General features: G+C 32.2%; 3 protein-coding genes across 12 annotated transcripts in view; 2 read left to right on the forward strand and 1 right to left on the reverse strand.

Moving 5' to 3' along the window:
- The window catches only part of LOC126733628 (peptidoglycan-recognition protein LB-like), a 51,126-nt gene extending 34,259 nt beyond the window's left edge, over positions 1-16,867 (forward strand). For 2 of the 4 annotated variants that reach the window (XM_050437018.1, XM_050437020.1), the window contains exons 2-5: positions 10,212-10,408; positions 10,480-10,630; positions 16,091-16,204; positions 16,635-16,867. In XM_050437018.1, the coding sequence (XP_050292975.1) occupies positions 10,212-10,408; positions 10,480-10,630; positions 16,091-16,204; positions 16,635-16,822 (650 nt within the window). In that variant the 3' untranslated portion in view covers positions 16,823-16,867. Of the gene's footprint in view, positions 1-933; positions 1,092-1,194; positions 1,334-10,211; positions 10,409-10,479; positions 10,631-16,090; positions 16,205-16,634 lie in introns of those variants that run through there. The other 2 variants (XM_050437017.1, XM_050437019.1) reach the window with 2 other exon arrangements.
- The window catches only part of LOC126733622 (zinc finger matrin-type protein 2), a 66,987-nt gene that overhangs the window by 6,472 nt on the left and 40,272 nt on the right, over positions 1-20,243 (reverse strand). The gene's annotated exons all lie outside the window — the stretch shown is intronic.
- Positions 17,086-20,243, forward strand: part of LOC126733618 (glutamic acid-rich protein-like) — a 35,159-nt gene continuing 32,001 nt past the window's right edge. For 2 of the 7 annotated variants that reach the window (XM_050436991.1, XM_050436996.1), the window contains exon 1: positions 17,086-17,373. The gene's annotated coding sequence lies outside the window, so the exon portion shown is untranslated. The remainder of the gene's footprint in view (positions 17,374-20,243) is intronic. The other 5 variants (XM_050436992.1, XM_050436998.1, XM_050436995.1 and 2 more) reach the window with 3 other exon arrangements.

The raw sequence follows: 20,243 nt of genomic DNA on the forward strand, positions 1-20,243 counted from the left end.
TGTTATTATAATGCTTTCTAGTTCATTTTTTGTATCCAATCTTTTTTGTGTATTGTTCATCTGCGACAATCCTAACAGCATAACACCCACTAGCCAGTTTCTGTCATCAATGATGTCATCAATTCCAAGAAATTTATTACAGTAGTTTATTTCCAGTTCCTTTATTTCCATCCTGTATATTCATCTGGTCAGAGTAAAATAAATTAAAAGTCAATAATTTAGTTTTATTAATCTTTAGAGACAAAAGATTAGAATCACACCATTGTTTAATCCTAGGAGGATTTCCTCCGCTACAATTTTCATTAATTACTCTGATCTTTATGAGTCCATAGAATGATGGTGTCATCTGTCAAAAGTGTGAACTAACCCAACCGTAAAGAATTTCACGGATTGACAATTGGATTTGGATTGACAATTCGCCTTCTGACAGAGAAGAATGATTCGAACAATTCCAAAGCAAAACCTGTAAGACTATAGCAAAAAAACAATACTCTGTGATGCTTTGGAAAAATCAGAGAAGAGCGCTGAGGCTATGTCACCAATATTCAAGATTAAATAAAGGTCCTCCAGAAATACAAATATTGAATTGACAACAATTGAGCTGTTCAAAACAAAAATTCATCAGGGTATTAAATCTAAAACCTTGTCCATTCTTTCCTGTTTTTTCTAGTTCTTTGGGGAACCACCATTTGACCTTCTAACCACAAATTTAACTAATTTTGCATATTTAATCTGCCGTTCTCATCTAGTTTAGGATAATTTTTGCTCTACAAAATTCACCTTGCGTGTTTAATGAATACGGGTCGTGAGAGGTAGAGGGTCGTATCCGGGTCCTTTACCGCAGTTCACAACTTAAGTTTGCGTACACATCCGATAAAAACATCAACAATATAAAAATAATTTACAGTATATCTGGTACGATTAGTGCGGTATTAGCGCGCGTGGAAGGGAATTACTAAAATTTTATTGTGGGAAATTGTATTTTCTTTGGACTAGTCAAGTTTTGCTGTGATATATACACATAAAGGCTTTAAGTATGAAGTTTTTTACGGGTTTCAGTACGTTTTTAGTGGCAGATTTTTTGGTTTCCGGTAAGTAATTGGTATTTTGCGTTTATCAATATGCTAACTGTAAAATTTATGTTGCGCTGATCAAGTGATACCGATCATCTAATGAAATACTTAAACTTTTTGAAAAATCCTCTATTAATTAATTGATTGTAAATAATCAATGATAAAATTATTTCGGATAAAAGCAGAAACGTGATTTTATGCATTATTAGTACAAGTGACAATGTTAGAGGATTGGTTTTTGTTAATGTTTTATGTTTTTGGTGAGTTTTTGAAATTTTTTTAGGATATCTTTATTTATATTTAAGTCCAAGAATCAGGTGAAAATGATATTCCTTGTTTGTAAGCAACTTAATTACGTAAACCGAAAATTAGCATGTCAAGGCGATCCATGACGTAATAAAACAATAAAATGCGTAATAAAAACAAAAACAAACTTTTTACAAATTTTTCGGTATAAAAATTATTACCCAGAATCATAGACGATCATAATGAAATTATTTTTCTCGTCAGTAAAGATCATATTTACGTATTAAAAACAATTTTAAGGATGCAATAAAAGAACAAAATATGGTAGAAACTAAAAAAAAACATTTTACTCATTTTTTCACATAAAAAAAAATAGTTTTCTCAGATTTTCTTTTATCATTCAAAATTTCTTTGAAAAAAATGTTTTTTTGCCATATAAACTCAGAAAAACTACGTTTACCCATTTTTGCACATGAAACCAACCCTTGGTGTTGACAAGGATCGAATGATGTTTCTCGTTTGTACGGCGTTAGAAACTACGTTAGACAAATTAACACTTCAAAGCGAGTCAAAAATGTAATGAAACAATGCAATGCGGTAGAACATAAAAAAACACAGTTTATATCATATTTTATTTATATTTTTCGATATTAAAATCCATCTCAGCTCCATGAATCATCTTAATGAAATAATGTTTCTTATCTGTAAAAATTATAATTACGCAAGAAAAATTACATTTAAAGGAGACTGACTGAGTGTGGTTGAAATTTTTGTTTTTGTTAATAAACTCCTTTCCTAGCTGAAAACTTGACACTCTTTTTGATTTCTATACTGTGGGTTCGGTTGGGACTCCTGATATGATAAGATAATATGATAATGCAGAAGAATTATTTTTTTGAAAGATGTTTCAGCTATTCAGCAACTCATGCATTCAATTCACTGCCTTCGAACATTACCCGAACTTCATCTTTATTTAGTTTTCATAGAAAGATAGGGTAGATAAGGGTATTTTTTGCTACCCTCCGTATCAGTTAATTGGTACTAGAATAGTTAATTTAGCAATTATTATATTTAGTGACTACAGAATTATACTTTATAATTGTTTTCTATGCGTATTACCTACATAGCGAACCACTATCAGTACCACTGCATCAAGCAAATTTTTATGAATAATGTATTAGGAGGGATTTATGAACAGTTTCAGTTAGATACCGCCACCGGTGGTAGAACAATGTATCATACCTATCAAAACCCATCTCAGTTCCATGAATGATGGATAATCGTAATTAAATAATGTTTCTTATCTATAAAGATTATAATTACCTAAGAAAAAGGCTATTCAGTTAAAGGCTATTCAAGGCGTAATGAAATAATAAAATTGTTTTCTTTCACCAGTACAATGAGTGCCAATCAAAATTTTTAGTTAGAAATAGTGGAATTCGTATTTTTCAATTGTCATTCTGTCATTCTACAATAGTTGTATACAGAATTTTTACTCCAAAATTTTTAGTCTGAAAACTGTGAAAGTCATAATCAATAATTAACAGATAACAAGCTGAGTGCAGTGAGTGCCACCCAAAATGTTTAGTTATAAAAGTATAGGTCTGCCAATTTTCAAGAGATTGTAGTGTTTTGGATCAGTTTGACTGGGATTTTTTATTTTTGAATAAGCATCTTGAAGCAATGCTAAATATTTTTTATGAAATTATCTTGAATTAAACTGAATTTGAATTGAACTTAAAAATCGTATTATCGAAAAGAAAAAAATGCACAAAAAATATAAACAAAAACGATCATTTGTAGAGTATCGGGAGTTTTCTAGATTGAGACAGCTATGCAAGGATCTGATACAGCAATGTTACACACAGTATATTTACTGCACTAAAGCAGCTATTGGCTCAAACATAAAGAAATTTTGGTCATTTGTTAATCATAAAAGGAAAAATAGCTCTTTTCCAAATACACTGAGATACTTGGACAGAACAAGTTGTGCTGGAGAAAAGATTGCTAACATGTTTGCTGATTATTTTTCTACATTTTACTCACACCATAGTGCTAACGTCCCCACTCATGAATTATGTGCATCCGATACCGATATCCCTCACATTCACGTTAGAATATCTGATATATTTACTAAACTCTCATTCTTGAATATTAACAAGGATCCTGGACCAGACCGTGTGCCTACTTTAATCCTAAAAGGATGTGGATTTAATCTCTTCAGACCACATCTTCAATATGTCCCTTCGAACTGGAATGTTCCTAGACTACTGGAAAGAGTTTTCTAAAACCTATTCATAAGTGAGGCGACGAAACCAGTGCTACCAACTATCGTCCTATCAGTATACTTAGTGCAGTTCCCTCTTGTTCAGTTCTTGAACCTCTACTAACCGATCAGCAGTTTGGATTTAGACCACGCAAATCTACGGAGCTGAACCTTCTTACTCAGGTGGACTTTTTTTGGATACAATATACACAGATTTCTCCAAGGCGTTCGACAAGGTACCTCAAAATATTTTGTTGCATAAACTAAAAATGATTGGTATTGATGAACCTTTATTGTCCTGGTTCAAGAGCTATTTATCTGATCTTAGACTGATTGTTAGAATTGGTAATTTTCTTTCTAAAACTATTCAGGTTTCATCTGGAGTGCCTGAAAGCTCTCATCTTGGGCCACTTCTTTTTAATATTTTTATCAATAATATAGATGAATGCTTCACTAACTGCCTATTTTTGTTGTTTGCCGATGATCTGAAATTGAGCTGTATAATCGAGTCCCCTAATGATTGTGACAAATTATAATATGATCTAAATAATTTGGTAGTTTGGTGTGAAAGAAATGATATGGAACTTAATCCAGCTAAATGTAAAATAATGACCTTTTGTCGTTCTAAAAATACTATTAATTTCGACTACAAGATCGGTCGCTATACCCTTGAAGGAGTTCCTCTTTTTAAAGATTTGGGTGTCACTTTCGATACAAGCTTACAATTTTCTCATCACTTAGATAGTGTTATCAATAAAGCTTTCCGGATGCTTGGTTTTGTTAGGAGATGTACTCAAGACTTTACAAGTATTGCCGATTTGAAAACACTCTACTGTACGCTGGTCCGTCCTAATTTGGAGTATGCCTCCTGTGTGTGGTCTCCTTTTTATGGGGTACATATTGATGCTCTTCAACTAGTTTAACACAATTGCTTAAATTAAATTGCATATAAATTAAATATCTTCAATAATTACAATGATGCAGATATACTTGATATGCTACATTTGGCTCCCATCACTATCCGCCATAAGAGGAGGGATATTATTACTTTTTACAATATCCTATGTGGGAAAATCTGGAGCTTCAGAGCTACTCCAAAAAATCAATATTCATGCTGCACTAGGGCCACTGATAGCTTTCATTACCCAATTCACCGTACTAACTATGGTCTTAATAACTTTCTCACTAGAACAATGAGACTAGCAAACTAACACCATGATATTATTGATCTTTTTGAAATTTATAACAAATTTCTGCGTCAAGTTTTAGTAAGCTTAGGTTAGGTTATAATAAACATATAAAGACAATTCAGGGTATAATGAAATTGAAACGGAGTTTAACATTAAACTCTCTAAAATCACGAGTAACAAAGGGAATTAAACTATCTGCAAAAAACCTTAGATTTTAATATATCCTGAAAAAATATAATCCTTCAGAGTTTATATGTAACGGTAAGGCATAATATTATAATAAAATTTGTAATTCAAGAAATAAATCAAAAGACATTTTACAAATAGTTTGCGGCTTAAGGTAAAGCTAGATAAAAAGAATGTTTATCAAACCGACATCTAGATCACTCTTAATAATTATTATTGTAAAATTGTGGAAAAAGTATAAGTTGTAATATAATCCAATGTTTTATTTAGAAAACATATCTGTAGGGTCCTTTTACCTATACCATACAGATGTTCAAGAGTTTAAGAGTATTTTAGAAATAATTAAACACAATTCAGCAGGTATTAATGATATTCTTTGAGACTATTTCGTAACCTCTCTGACTGAGTACTCGTAGAGCTCTGTGAAATTATAAATATCTTTGACTAGAGTATTTTTCCCGAGAGCTTGCGCACGGCTTTCGTAAAACCACTTTTTAAAGGGAGAATTATTGTTTGCTGATGATACCACAATATTGTGCCGAGGAACAAATAACTTTTGTTAACGTTTCGAGAGGATATTGCAGCTCCTTCATTAAATGGGGAATAAATCGCAAATAAATACTGCACCAAACTTTTAGATATTTCTAAGCCTTAAAGTTTAATTTCCATATTGCGACGCCAAAAAAGAGGTTGGCCTCGACCTGTTATGCCGTAAGATTGGTTCGCAATGAACTAGACGAAGATTCAACAAAAAATATTTATTTTGCACTAGTTGAGTCACATTTGAGATATGGTATCAGGTTTTAGGGTTTTGCAAGTCAGTCTCTTTCAGGCGGATTTTGTGGCAGAAGCGGGGTGTAAAATTTTTATGTGGAACAGGTTTTGGGGACCACGGTCATACTTTTGATTAGCGAACGAATACTGACATTGGCCTGCATTTTTAGTTAATTGACTACAGAATTGGTTCGTAAGAAGTACAGAGATTAATGAGTGCCACAAACAAAATATAAATAAATTTTAACTCCCTAAAGATATTATTCAAGCAATTCTTATTAATAATTCAGCATATACATAAAATAAGATTTAATTCTAATAATTTGGATCTATTCATCCTCAAAAGTGTTTTTATGACAACATTCAAGTATCTATGAGAACATCAAAATATACAATCACTTGTTAATTATGATTTATTGCCAACAACTACGTTTTATTATACTTGTCTACTTTTTTATATTATTTATGGTTAATCATTGATTGGTCATATACTTAAAGTTAATATTTGTCTTGGTAAATTGATTTTTTTTGTCTGTTTTTGTATTGCTTTTTATAATTCTTACGATTTTAGTTTTTTTCCCTTCAGCTTTGTTAATGAGGGTGTAATACACTCTTTAAGCAATATAGCATTTTTTAAATTTCATTGCGTACGAAGATTAAACAGGTCAAGGTGATTTTTTTTACGTGAAAACCAATTTCAGCTCCAAGAATCCTGGACAATTGTAATAAAATAATATTTATTATATAAAGATGACAAATGAAAAAAAATATATTTAAGGACAATTTAAGTACAGAACAACATACTTTTCACTTATACAAAAACACACTTTTCACTTATTTTTTGACAAAAAACTCATCTGAGCTCCAAGAATCATGGACGATCGTAATGAAATGATGTTACTCGTCAGTAGTGAACATATCTACGTTTAATGTATTTTTTACATGGAAACCCAACTCAATCCCAAGGATCAAGGCGACCGTGATCAAATGATGTTTCTCGTTTGTAAGGCACATAATAGACGTAAGAAAAATTAAATTTAAAGGCGATTTAAGACAAAATGAAACAATGAAATATGGCAGATTCAGGCCAAAGAATTAGGGACAATAATTACATTTTTGAGTTTTACTTAAAATCTGGATACTGGTACCTGCTCTATCGAATAACGCACTAAAAACCGAACAAATTCCAGTAAATCACGTCCAAAGTAGGATCTTCCAACGAAAGACTGTAAGACCAATAAAGGTTAAATCCAAGCGCAATAGGACCTTTGAGAAAGTAAAAAAGTTACAGAAAGCATTCCACCTTAATGAATTTAAAACTTGAGTCTACTGAAAAATATAAAACTATTCATAAAAAAGTTGTTGTTTTTCGAATTACAGAATCGTTATTGGTCAGGAATAATTCGAAACACTTCTCAAACCAGGAAGAGTAGACCAGGAATCTTTTACCGCATTAATTTTGAATCATCAGATACCAAACAGAAGAAAAGGTAATTGAGACAGCTTAAAGTCCAGCAATTCGGTAGTAAATGGTAGGAAATGCCCAGAGGTTGGGTGGTCAAAACTCTTTTAAATACAGAAGTGTTTCAGCAAAGTAACAAGGAAACTACGTGCAATTGCCTCGAGGAGGAGCAAAGAGCCGGGTGTTGTTTTTTAAAAAACAACAATTTTTAATTTTTTTTTACACTTCGTTAATCGTTTTATAATACTAATACAAACGCTTTAAAATTTCAATTTGTTAGGGGAATAGCGTAGTTTTTGGCCTTTTTTTACAGTGATCGTAATGTAATGATGTACCTCCTTAGTAGAAAACATAATTACGTATACGAAAATGAACACGTCAAGGTGACTGAAACGGTAATGAAAGAATGGAATATCGTAGAAACTTAAAAAATCCACTTTACATGGATTTTTTTACAGAAATCCGCGTCTCAGCGCCAGAATCATGGACAATTGGAATGTAATAATATTTCTTATCTGCAAAGATGATAATTGGAAAAAAAACATTTAAAGCAATGGTGTGAAAAAACACATTTTTCATCCATTTTTCATCAGTAGTGAACATATTTACGTAATAAAAACAACATTCGAAGGCAATTCAGGGCGTAATGAAAAAATTAAATAAGGTAGAATGTCAAAAAAAAATTTCTATTCCATTTTTTCATAAGAAAACCTGTCTCAACCCCAAAGATTATATCGATCGTAATTCAATGTCATTTCTTAGAAAACATAATTACGTATGAAAATTAACACCTCAAAGCACAGAACGTAATGAATAAATGAAATCCGATAGAAACTCGAAAAATCTATTTCACTTTTTTTACGCAATCTTTGATATAAAATCCCTTATTGCTGATTCTCCTTTGCAGTGGCTATTTAAAAAAAATACTACCTCAAATCAAGTCAGGTGTAATGAAACAATGAAATAACAACACCGTCAGGTGAATGACACAATCTGCTTTTAAGTACAAAATAAAGAATTATTTGCCTTAAAATTGTTTCCATTCGGTTGATGAATATACAGGGTGATTCATAATTAGTGGGACAAACTTGGAGAGATTGTAGAGAGCCTCAAAATAAGCAGGTTTGCTCTATAAGCTCCTATCCGAAAATGATTAAATTTTGAGATACAGGGCGATCAAATTTTAAGAAAAAATCTTATTTTGAACATTAACAATAGAAAAAAATCACTTTCTGGTACCGAATTTCCCATTAAAAGCAAGTTTTTTTTCCTTATAATAAATACCGTAAATATTAGCAAACTGATAAAAATTAAAATTTAGCGAGAAATAAATTTTAAACAAGGGATTTTATTTTTCTATGTACGTCGGAGTCGTCAGTACGTCGAAAACCGTACGTCGGAGAAAACAAAGTCAAGAGACAAAATGTACTTTAAATTAAAGGAGGAGTTCAAAAATATTTTTTATTTGAAGAGAAAACAGTGGCGATCCATTTTTTTTAAAGAGTCACTAGGTTCTAGTCTGCATGGACGCCACCGGTAAAATAAAAAATTAAATCTCTATCTTCTATTCTTATATATATCTATATCTTCTAAATCTCCCTGTATCTCAAAATCTAATGATTTTTGGATAGAGGTTTATTACCCAAACTTGCTTATTTTGAGGCCCTCTACAACCCCTCCAAGTTGGTCCCGCTAATAATAATCATCCCGCTAATATAAAACACCCAGTATATGGGAGCGCCTAATTAATTTCATTATGGGATGTAGTTTGCTGCATCTTTATGTATGTTAATTTTTTCTTAATAATCTGAATGTTTAATGTTTGGTGTACTGTTTTTTAAGTTAACAAATTAGTCTTTAGAGTTTTTTTTCTAAATTTTGATTTTTAAGGTATTTATATAATAGCTTATATGTTATAAGGTTATAGCTCCTAAAATAGAAGCATATAAGTATTAAAATATAAAACTTACTATTATTACTGTTTTTCACTAAAACTTTATACCAGAAGATCCTTGATATAAGTTGACCACTAAAATATTCTTCCACATTATATTTTGCTTTGCTAACTAAAAGTTTCTTACATTTAAATTGGAATTTTTAAAAATCTTTTAAGTTCCGCAAATTCAGGGGTAAGTTGTTTTACAGTTTCTTTGGGTTATAAATAAATGACCCTTTTCATTGATTATTATTGGATAATTGGTAGAGGAATATTTGGTTACTGTCGAGAAAGATGTTCTCCTTGCACAATCAAATGCCTATACTTTCTAAAAACCAAACATCACTGTCAAATAAGCAAGGTAGTGTCATAACTTTATTTCTCAAAAAGATAGGCTTGCATGAATCCCTCGATCAAACACTGTACATGATCCGATTTTTTTTTATAGAATGAAGATAGTTTAAAATAGGTAACCACTGCAATTACCCCAAAAAAGAAGACCGTATCTCAATTTCCTTTTAATTAGAGCAACATATGCCATTCTCATAGCACTCTGATCCAAATCCCCAGAAATAGCCCGCAAAGCAAAACAACCGAAAGACATTATTCTCGACCAAGCAACAATGTGATTTTTTTAAATTTAAGTCTATGGTCCATTGTAATACCTAGAAATTTTAAAATGTCTGGATTGTTTAACTAATCTGTGTTAAGAAGTAAGAATATTAATTTTTGTTATATAGGGTGTGACAAAATTCGGGGCAAATATTTTAAGAGCATATTGTTGGAGTTAAAATAAGACTTTTTTTCCTATAAACATGTGTCCATACATTGTATGTTATGTTTACTAAAAAATCCAAGAACTCCGAGGCATATGGGCCTATAGTTTATGAACACATGAATTATCACAGCCCTTGTGCAATGAAACAATTATAGCCTTTTTTAGTACACAAAATTATTTTTATTGATATCAATTAATGACTTCTTTTTTTCATTCGCTCTTTCTTAAAATGCGGTGGCACTAAAAGTGTTTTCGTTGAAACCATGTTTCTTACAAACCCACGTCTCTTTTGAATTGTAGGCGTTTACGCGGCAACATGCAACAGAGGTCCAGAAATCGTGCCCAGAGATGGTTGGGGTGCTCGCCCTCCAACCAAAGTAGAACCCATGCAAAATCCAGTTCCTTTCGTTGTGATACACCATAGTTACATACCGGCCGCATGTTACAATGAAGAAGATTGCATAACGGCCATGAAATGGATGCAGGATTATCATCAAGTATGACTTTTTCTTCTTAATTTAATAAATTTCTACTTTAGCACTCTTGAAAAGTCAATATTTGCTTTCAGCTTAATCATTCTTGGAACGATATCGGCTACAGTTTCGTCTCAGGTGGTGACAATAGGATTTATACAGGACGAGGGTGGTCGTCTGTAGGGGCCCACGCCCCTGGCTACAATAATAAGAGCATAGGGATTTGTTTGATTGGAGACTGGAGAGGTAAAATGTTATTTTCTTAAAACATTGTTTAAGGTTTGTATGTACAGGGTGTCCCATTTTGGGTACTTTTGCGGGGTATCTCCGTTATTTTTAACGTTAGCGTGATGCGGTTTTCGCGACAGTGTGCTACTTTTTCGTGAAAATAACGATGCCGTTATCAAAAATTCCAAAGCCCTTTTAGTTTTTAAGATATAGGCCATTTTTGAAAATTCGACATTTTGGGACCTCCCTTGTATTTCGGTTATTCTTTAACTTATCAAATATGTAAAAAAACAGTTTTATAGCCAGGATGCAACAGTTGCATCCTGGCGATGCTGAGCGCCGAGCACTGTTTTGCCGGTGGTATCTAAAACAAATCGAAGCTAATGATTTGTTCGGCAGACTTGTTATTTGGTCAGGTGCATGTTTTTTTTCAAGTGCGGGCATTTTGAATCGTCACAATACCAGGAATTGGAAAACAGAAAATCAGCATTTATATTGTTCGAAAGGGCACAACAGGGACGTTTTGGAGTTGGGTTGTCTTGTTTTATTTTGGGCAGAAAAATAGTTTATCAGATTTTTGAAGGAGGTCTTACAGCACGTAGATACCTAAAAATCCTTGAGGAAGTTATTCCTGAACTGCTAGAAAATATTCCGCTAGCACAATATAATTCAGTTTACTTACAACAAGGTGGTTAGGAGCACCACCTTGTTGTAAGTGTCATAATTCAAGGCTAGTAAGGGAATTTCTTGAGAATAATTTTCCGCAAAGATGGATAGGTACCAACGGGCTTGTAAGATGGGCTCCACGATCTCCAGATCTTTCAATTTTGGATTTTTTTTATGGGGGTATATATAAATATTTGACATTTAGTTGACTTTTGTTTTGTTATCAACAAGAGTCATGGCCTACTAATAAATTTATGTCCTTAATTTTAGAAAATTGTCATTTATTTGTATGTTTCTTAAAAAAAAGTGCATACTATTATATATTTTTCAAAAGGTAAAAAAAAGACAAATTTATTAGTGCATATATATACAGGGTGTTCTATTAAAAAAAACATAAGTCGGCTTATAACTCAAAAACAGTAAATATAAAAAAAAAATCTACGCCCCTGCATTCTACGGAAAAAAATCTATAAAACTGTTTTTTTACATATTCGATAAGTTAAAGAATAACCGAAATACAAGGAGGGTCCCAAAATGTCGAATTTTCAAAAATGGCCTATATCTTAAAAACTAAGATGGCTTTGGAATTTTTGTTAACGGCATCGTTATTTTTACGAAAAAGTAGCACACTGTCGCGAAAACCGCATCACGCTAACTTTAAAAATAACGGAGATACCCCGCAAAAGTACCCAAAATGGGACACCCTGTACATGGTATGTATGTATTGTATTGTATGTACGTATAAGGATTTTTTTTTGATATTTTTTCCTTATATGTATTTACGTTTTGTATTTGGTTGCATAGACTATTATTAGTAATTTCATAGAAACACTTATAGATATAGGTACAGGACCTTGGAATTAATTACTGCTCGAAAAATCTTATCAGCTACTAAAAAAAATATAATTATTGTTAGTTGCATATTATGGCTTAAAAGTATTATTCTAACTGCGCCATTAGTGAAAACAAATTTTACACAAAAATACTTGGTAAAAAGCTTTTTTTCTTTTTAATTTTGAAAGGCACTATCTAAGAAAGTAAAAAGATAAATAGGCAGGGGAAGAAAGATGGCGCTCTCCAACATTTTAGAGCTTGCACTCTCATTTTTATACCAAAATAGGGACTTTTTAGGAGCACATTGTATAAACGAACATTGTAATATTCCAAATAACACTGAAAATATAAATGATCTATAATACTATCGGTTTTAAGCGCCCACACAGTTTAATGCGTGCACCTATAACAGATTTATCCGTCTTGTCATTGCCGCGCGTTATTTTTAAATTTATTTTGTGTTACGTCAAAACTGAGAAAAAAATATTATCCGTTAACAGAACATACATAACGTGATGACGACCAATGTCGTCACTCCTCCAAATGATTTTTGACTGATGCATTTACTACTAGCAACCATTCATCGAAAGACATTCCGAAGAACTGTCAAACATCATAAATTTGACAGTTGACAGCACTTTTAGGTTACCAACCATTAGTACGTATTTGTTTTAATATTATTAAAAAAAGTTAAAGGTGGTAACAAAGCATAACTTGGAAATTCTTCTATTCATGTCGTCATACCTTTAAATGATTTTGGACTGATGCATTTACTTCTAACAACCATTCATCGCAAAACTAGTATTTCCGTAACATGATTCAATTAAACTGTTATAGAATAAGATTTTTTTTTGTTTTTATTCAATCTATGGCTACGCCTCTTTATTACACCCAACATTGGTGAAACCTTGTCCAAGATATTTTGAATATGTGCAGTCCATATTAATCTTTCATTAATCACTAGATTCAGATATTTGTATTAAGTTACTTTATTCAGGATTTTATTGTTGATCTTTATATGACTGGGTATATATACTATAAGAACCGAACCTTGGACTACATCAACACTTACATTAACTGTACTGTTCTGTGCACTGATCAGCACAGTACACTGCTTTCTATCCAGTTTGTATGAAGATAACAATCATGACATTTATTTCGAAACCCTATTTTTTTGAGCTTTTGCAACATTAGTTTTAAATCAACTGTATCGAATGCCTTTTGAGTCTATGAATGCAGTAGCACATACAACATATTTGTTTTTATCGAGTTCACTTATTATGTATTCTAAAAGTTAAACGGTTGCTCTCAATCTACTAGTATGTTTTTGAAATGCATAAAGAGTTTAGCAACATTAAAGTTTTTTTTCAAAATGCTATGTGAAACGCGTTTTTAAGACTTTCTCAACAATTTTTTCGAACGTATCAATATAGAGCAGTTAATCGCTTATCACATCTTGTCCACCTTTTTAGTGTCTAGGCACTATTTTTGAAGGTTTAAATTCTCCCGAATATTGTCTAATCTCTATCTTAGAACTTAACCAACACTGTTGGTTAAGTTCACAATCACAGGTCGATATATCGAATAAAGTCACAATGTATTTTTTGTTATACCGTCTATACCAGGTGCATAATTATTTTTAATCATTATCTTCTATGTTTCTCCCATATTTGTCTCTAGTACAATGGTTTCTTGTTCCTCCTCCTCCTCTGTGACTGACAGTCCTAGTTTTTGGTTTATTTTTGAGCCCAATCCTTGACCTACATATACTTGAAAAATATGCATTCATTTCTTTAGCCATTTCGGAGTCATCAATACAGTCACCTTCATTTTCTTTCTTTATATTGCTTATTTGCTTAGTGTCCTTGGCATTTCTGCTGCACATTGGATTTTTCAATTTTTCCTTCCATCACCTTGTATTTCTTGTAATTTATTGTAAAGTATTATTTTCAGTTTATTTAATACATTTTTGATTTCTTATATTCAGTTTCAGTGTAATCAGTAAATTATATTCAAATTCAGTAAATTGTGATCACATTTATGACTCACTCATTATTGTTTGTTAATTTAATACTTTTTACTCTTGTGCATTTATTTTTTATTCTGTTAATGACATCGGAAAGTTTTTAGAATGTGTTTATTTCATGAACACTTAAGTATTTTCTAACTTTTTGCTTCCACAGTTCTATATCAAAGAGTCTTTTAGTTGATTTCTATTTACTTCTCTTATATAATATCTTTATCACAGTAGCGAATACTATTTTATGATTTGATACCTTATGATCCTGTAGTGCGATGAAATACTGTATGTTTTTTGTTTTGCGATGAAATACTGTTTTGTTTTGTTGTTCTTATTGCACTTTGACGATTTATTATATTTTGAAAATGAAAACCATTCGTTTCAACCATATTTTTATACTCATTTACTATATGTAGCAGATTTAAATAAATATCGCCAGTAAAAATGCAAGAGTGTTTTTGGGCTTCTAGCAGTTTGTCTACTTCTGTCATAAATACTTTATATTTATTCTTAGGTGGTCGGTGCACACCATAGATTGTAAGGTTTTGGTGTGCTACATAAATTGATGTGATATTAGTGTACAAGAGATATTGAGAATTAAACTCATTAATTATGTAGATGCATATTCCTGCTCCTCTCGAGTCTCGGTTGTCATGTACAGATATGTAGGAAGGTATACTGTAATAACTTTTTTCATTAGGATAAATCCATGTTTCTGTGAGTACTATAATATGTATTTTTTTACTGTTTATAAGAAGAATATCATTGAGATCGTGTAGTTTGTTTCATAATCTTTTTATATTTATATATAGTAAGTTAAGATCATCATTAGCCCTCAGGTACCGATGCATTTTTTTGTTATGTACATGTTTACAGGTCTGCCTTAGTTCTGAGAGGTAGGGGTTTTGAATTTTCTTCTTTCCTTAGGTAAATCTTTCCATTTGCCACAAAACTTGACTTATGTTCTCTCTTTTTTTCTCTTGGTAGCTTAAAGAGCAGTTGGTTATGCTTTGTTTAGTCTTCGTTGAAAAATATGTTTTTTTCTTCTCCCATCAGGCCACACTCATTCAGTTTTATTTCCTTTATTTCTCTTACTTTCTTCAACATTATGCCTATTACCTCATTGTTTTTTTAGTTTTATCAGTATTGGAGCATCATCCTTGTTGCTGATTCGAAAAACTTTCGAAAATTTGAAAAACATCACCCACTTGGAAGTTTATTTTCATAGCATACATCACTTTTCTCAATCAATTTTCGTTTCTGTTCTTCAAAGCTGTCAGACATGAACTGTACTGAATTTTTCAATTAAGCCATGCCCCGTTCCATCTTGCTTATTTCACCACACTAAACCTCACTTTTTTCACGCGGTTCACAACCCACAAATTTATTTTCCATATTCACTTATCCTGTTTACGTTCTACAACTAGGGTGGCAGTTGTTATTGCAGTTTATATAGTCAAGCGCCGAAACTACTTTTTTTGGAAAATTAAAAAAAAAATTGGATAGGCTTTAAATCACTGTTATTAATTTATTCGTCATAAGCTCACAAATCTTCTAGTCTTCAAAATGACATACGGACGATCTTAGAAAAAAACAAAAATAGCGCCTCTCCGCCATTTTGGAACCACGCTCCAAAATTGCATAAAATATAGTTTTAATAGAAAATAACATTGAAAATTCACATGCTAATATATCATGACGACTAGGCGGCCACACAGTTAAATACGTGCATTTATAACAGATTTATTTATATTGTCATTGCCGCGATTTATTTTTAAATTTATTTTTATTACGTCAGAACTGAGAGAAAAAATGATCTGTTTCAAAGAATTTTGACAGATGCATTTACTGTTAAGTTAGTTAATAATTAAATTTCTTTTATGCCCAGAATGTCAATTCAGTCATAAGCGCATCAAAAGTCAAAACATTGACAATTAACTGTGACATTTTTATTCTAGCGCAAGTACCACCAGAGAGCCAACTGACAACCGTTAAACAGCTGATTCAAAAAGGGATTAAGGAGGGTTTCATTCAAGAAGACTACAAGCTCGTTGGACACAGACAAGTGAAAAGTATGTACCAGCAAAAATGTTTGAAGCATAAAATATTTATTGAGTAGTCATGTGCGCGAATATTTATTTCGCACTTATGGTGGGCGGCCAAAACATTTTAGACAAACTTAAAATAATTAGAAATGCATGATGGGGGACTTATATTAAATAATTCCCGAAAAAATTGGCAGCAGTTGACTATAACCATATATAGGGTGTGTCGTTATGATGCTCCACATCTGAAACACCCTGTATTGCATGTTTTTTTTCTAACAAATGTCAGAGAAAGGAGTTCAACAGGACGCCACTTTCGGCTATACTGAAAATAAAGCCCAACTTTGTTTTTTGGACAAAATGGGACAACTTATATATTATAATAAGAATTGTTTAGCTACGATCCACTAGTTACTTTTTACTTGGATATTAATATACATTTCTATTGTTTTTCAAGGTACAGAATGTCCAGGAGATGCGCTCTTCGCAGAGATCCAGACGTGGCCCCACTGGGTTGAAGACCCCAACGATGATCCCGTATTACTTAAGACCTCTCAAATAATAAAAGAAGGGTTGAAGCCTGATCCTAGAGAAAATCCAAGTGAAACAAATAAACTTCAAAGAAGGCACTTACTTCAAAGTTAGCATGATAATCTATATTATAGTAATTAATTATACTTATGAAACTTGTTGCATTAATCATTTTTTGTCCTGATGATCCATTCACTGAGGGTCGAAACGTCGACCAACGATGACCCACTTAATCCTCGTGTTTTGTTTCGACTTTTTGATTGCGAAATCGCCATAATTACCCTCAAAAACAAAACGGGTAGAGGTGGGGTGGAGGGGTAGAGAGAGGGGACAACTAAAACGAACAAATTGTAAAATTCGTGAAAACCGTTTGAAAGAGCGTCGCGACGACGTCACGACGCCGCACCGAAAATAGACGTCCAGCTATTTCTGTGGTTCGCAGCATTCTCGAAATGTGAACGGGACCCAACTATACACATACGAAAATAACGACGCGACTACGCGCTCCGAATTTGCGAAAAAAAATAGAAAAAAAATTGCAAAAAGGGAATTTTTGTGAAAGGTTTTTTTATTTTTTAAATAGTGCCATCTCCTTTAACGCAGTTATCGCTGAAGGAATAAAGTGAGAAGTTTTGAGTAGTTGTCTAGAATAGGATAGATTGTAGGTAAGTCGTATGAAGAAAAGACACACTGGCATTTATTTAACTCTGTCTGAAGCCTTGCAAAAGTCAGTATATATGGCGTCTATTTCTACTCTTGAGAAAATTATCTAGATGGTTACATCTAAATCTTTTCTTTCCTACATTTCAAAACATTCGCCATGGAATCTCAAATCAATAATAAAATCTCTTCTATATTTCTTGAAAAATAAATCTTCAAGCCTCTCATCTTCTCAATCAGTTGTGTATGGTCGAAAGTTAAAAAGAAATCGATATACATGGCACCCCACTAAAGTTTTATTTTATAACTCTACGGCTTCCAAATAATAATTTTGGGATGTAAAGAAACTGGTCAAATAAAAATCGGTATAATGGCTTCTATCTTAACTCTTGAGAAAATTATCTAGATGGCATTCATCAAATATCTTCTCTCCAAGGCTTCCAATAAAATAACTTTATATGAAACATTCAACAAATTGTATGTTAATTCTGTCTGAAGCCTTGCCGAACTCAGTATACACATGACATCTATTCCTTTATTTTTATTTAGTTGCACCAAGATTGCTTTTCCATATTTGCAATGTACTTCTTAGAGAATAAGCCCTTCATATTCTCTATTAATTCTTTATGGCAGGCCTGTCAAAAGCTTTGGAAAAGTCAGCATGCATTAAATTCCATCTCTACTTTTTTTATTTGATTTAGGTTCTTCCCTAACTTGTGTAAATCTACACTGTACTTATTGAAGAAAAGCAGATCCAAACCTCTTACCCAATCTTCTCTATCAGTTTTATATTATTAACTCTGTCAGATGTCTTGAAGAAATTATGACTAGATCACAAACACTCTATAGCACCTCTTGCAAAAGAAATGTTCAACCCTCTCATCTGCTCAATCGGTTGTATGTGGTACACTCTGTCAAAGGCTTTAAAGAAATCATTATACATAAATCAAGAATGATAATGAAATTATTTATTATTTTATTGTAATTGGATAAACTATTCCAGAAAAACACAATTTCTAGAAGATTCAGACAGTTATTTAAAAATAAAACGATAGTAGAGAAAAGAGATGGAAGAGTTCAATTTCTATTCTTAAATACCCATATCAGTCAGAGGTATTATGGACAATAGTCACGAAATGCGTTTTTTTTATTGTAATTGAATAATCTACTCCAAAAAATACAATTTCCAGAAGATGCAAGCAATTATATAGAAATAAAATCATGATAGAGAAAACATTTGGAAAAGTAAGTTTACATTCTGCAATTCCAATCTTAGTCGGGCGTATCATGAAGGATGGTCAGGAAATATGTTTTTTCCATTGCAACTGAATAAACTACTCCGTAAAAATACATTTTCCAGAAGATCCAGAAAGCTATTTATAAAATTGTGATAGAAAAAACAGGTAGAAAAGTTCAATTTACATTTTTAAATTCCCATCTAAGTCCGAGGTATCATGAAGAATGGTCATGAAATATGGTTTTTTTATTGTAATTGAAAAAACTATACCAGAAAAACATAATTTCCGGAAGATCCAGGCAGTTACTTGGAAATAAAACGGTGAAGAAAAAACAGATGAAAAGGTTTAATTTAAATTCTTAAATCCGTATCTCAGTAGGAGGTTTTATGAAGAACGGTCATGAAATGCAGTTTTTTTCGTTGTAACTGATCAAACTACCCTATAAAAACATAATGTTAAGCAGATCTAGGAGGTTATTTATAGACATAACAGATGGAAAAGTTCAATTTACATTCTCAAATTCTTTTGTCAGTATTCGGTACCATAAAGAATGGTACTAAAATGATATTTTTTTTATTGTAAAGCTACATCATAAAAACACAATTTTCAGAAGATTCTGTAAGTTCAAGTTCAACAAATCAAGTTAAAAAATAAAACCAAGAATTTATTTGACATCTCATTTGACAAGCTCCCAATGATCGTTTTAGGGTGAGATCAAGACGAAAGTTAATATATTGCAGATCTGCTGCTGCTCTTTTTTACTTAGCTATAGATGCAACTATGCCTAGAAAATACTGTTACCAAACCTCTACTTTACAAGAAACAAAGCCATCTTCTTCAATCTTCTCTATCTGTATGGTTAAATCGATTAAGTCTTGAAGAAGAGAGACCTTACTAATGGTTTTGATAGTCTCTCTTAAATTTTTGATCAAAAATGTGTTTTTGGTACAATTTTTTTTTTTTTTTTGAATATTCAAACGTCACAATCAAATCACGCCCAAAAATAGTTCAAAACAAACTTTCGGAATAAAATCAAAATATTTACGCTATACTTATGGACGCCCACGGCGTCCCCATGCGTCGTGTACGACGCGGTCCATGTACATTCGCCAATAAAATGTCGATTCGGTGATTTTTTTTTGTAGGGGGTATTTTCAGACGATTACACCGCGAAATTTGCCAAAATTTTGTGAAAACATCAGACGTTTCGATCCTTCCAAAAGCGGAAATTGCCATAACTGGTAATGAGATACTTTTTATTGAAAGATATCGTGTGACGTTAGATTAGGGGATCAAAGAGGCCACTTTGTATGTAAATTTAATGTTCCATAGAAATATTCTAGCGATTTCTCTAAAAATAAAATAAGAACATCCATGCATATGACTACGATTCCAAAAAAAGCCGTCCATTAATCACCAAAGAAAAGTGCTTTCATAACTCAATTTACCACACTTTAATTTATCAAAAGCTAAAGTGTGGATTTAAGTGAAATCGAGCGGCATTCCACGGGAGTTACGTTTACTTTGTGAAGCGAAAATAGAATTTTTCTCTACGGCGTCGGTCGTATATAAAATATTCAGCGAATGGGAAAAAGTTTGATCTCTGTTCGGGAAAGCCTTTGCTTTGATTACAAACA

This window comes from Anthonomus grandis, chromosome 2 (genome assembly GCF_022605725.1).
Source record: "Anthonomus grandis grandis chromosome 2, icAntGran1.3, whole genome shotgun sequence".
NCBI classification, from domain to species: domain Eukaryota; kingdom Metazoa; phylum Arthropoda; class Insecta; order Coleoptera; family Curculionidae; genus Anthonomus; species Anthonomus grandis.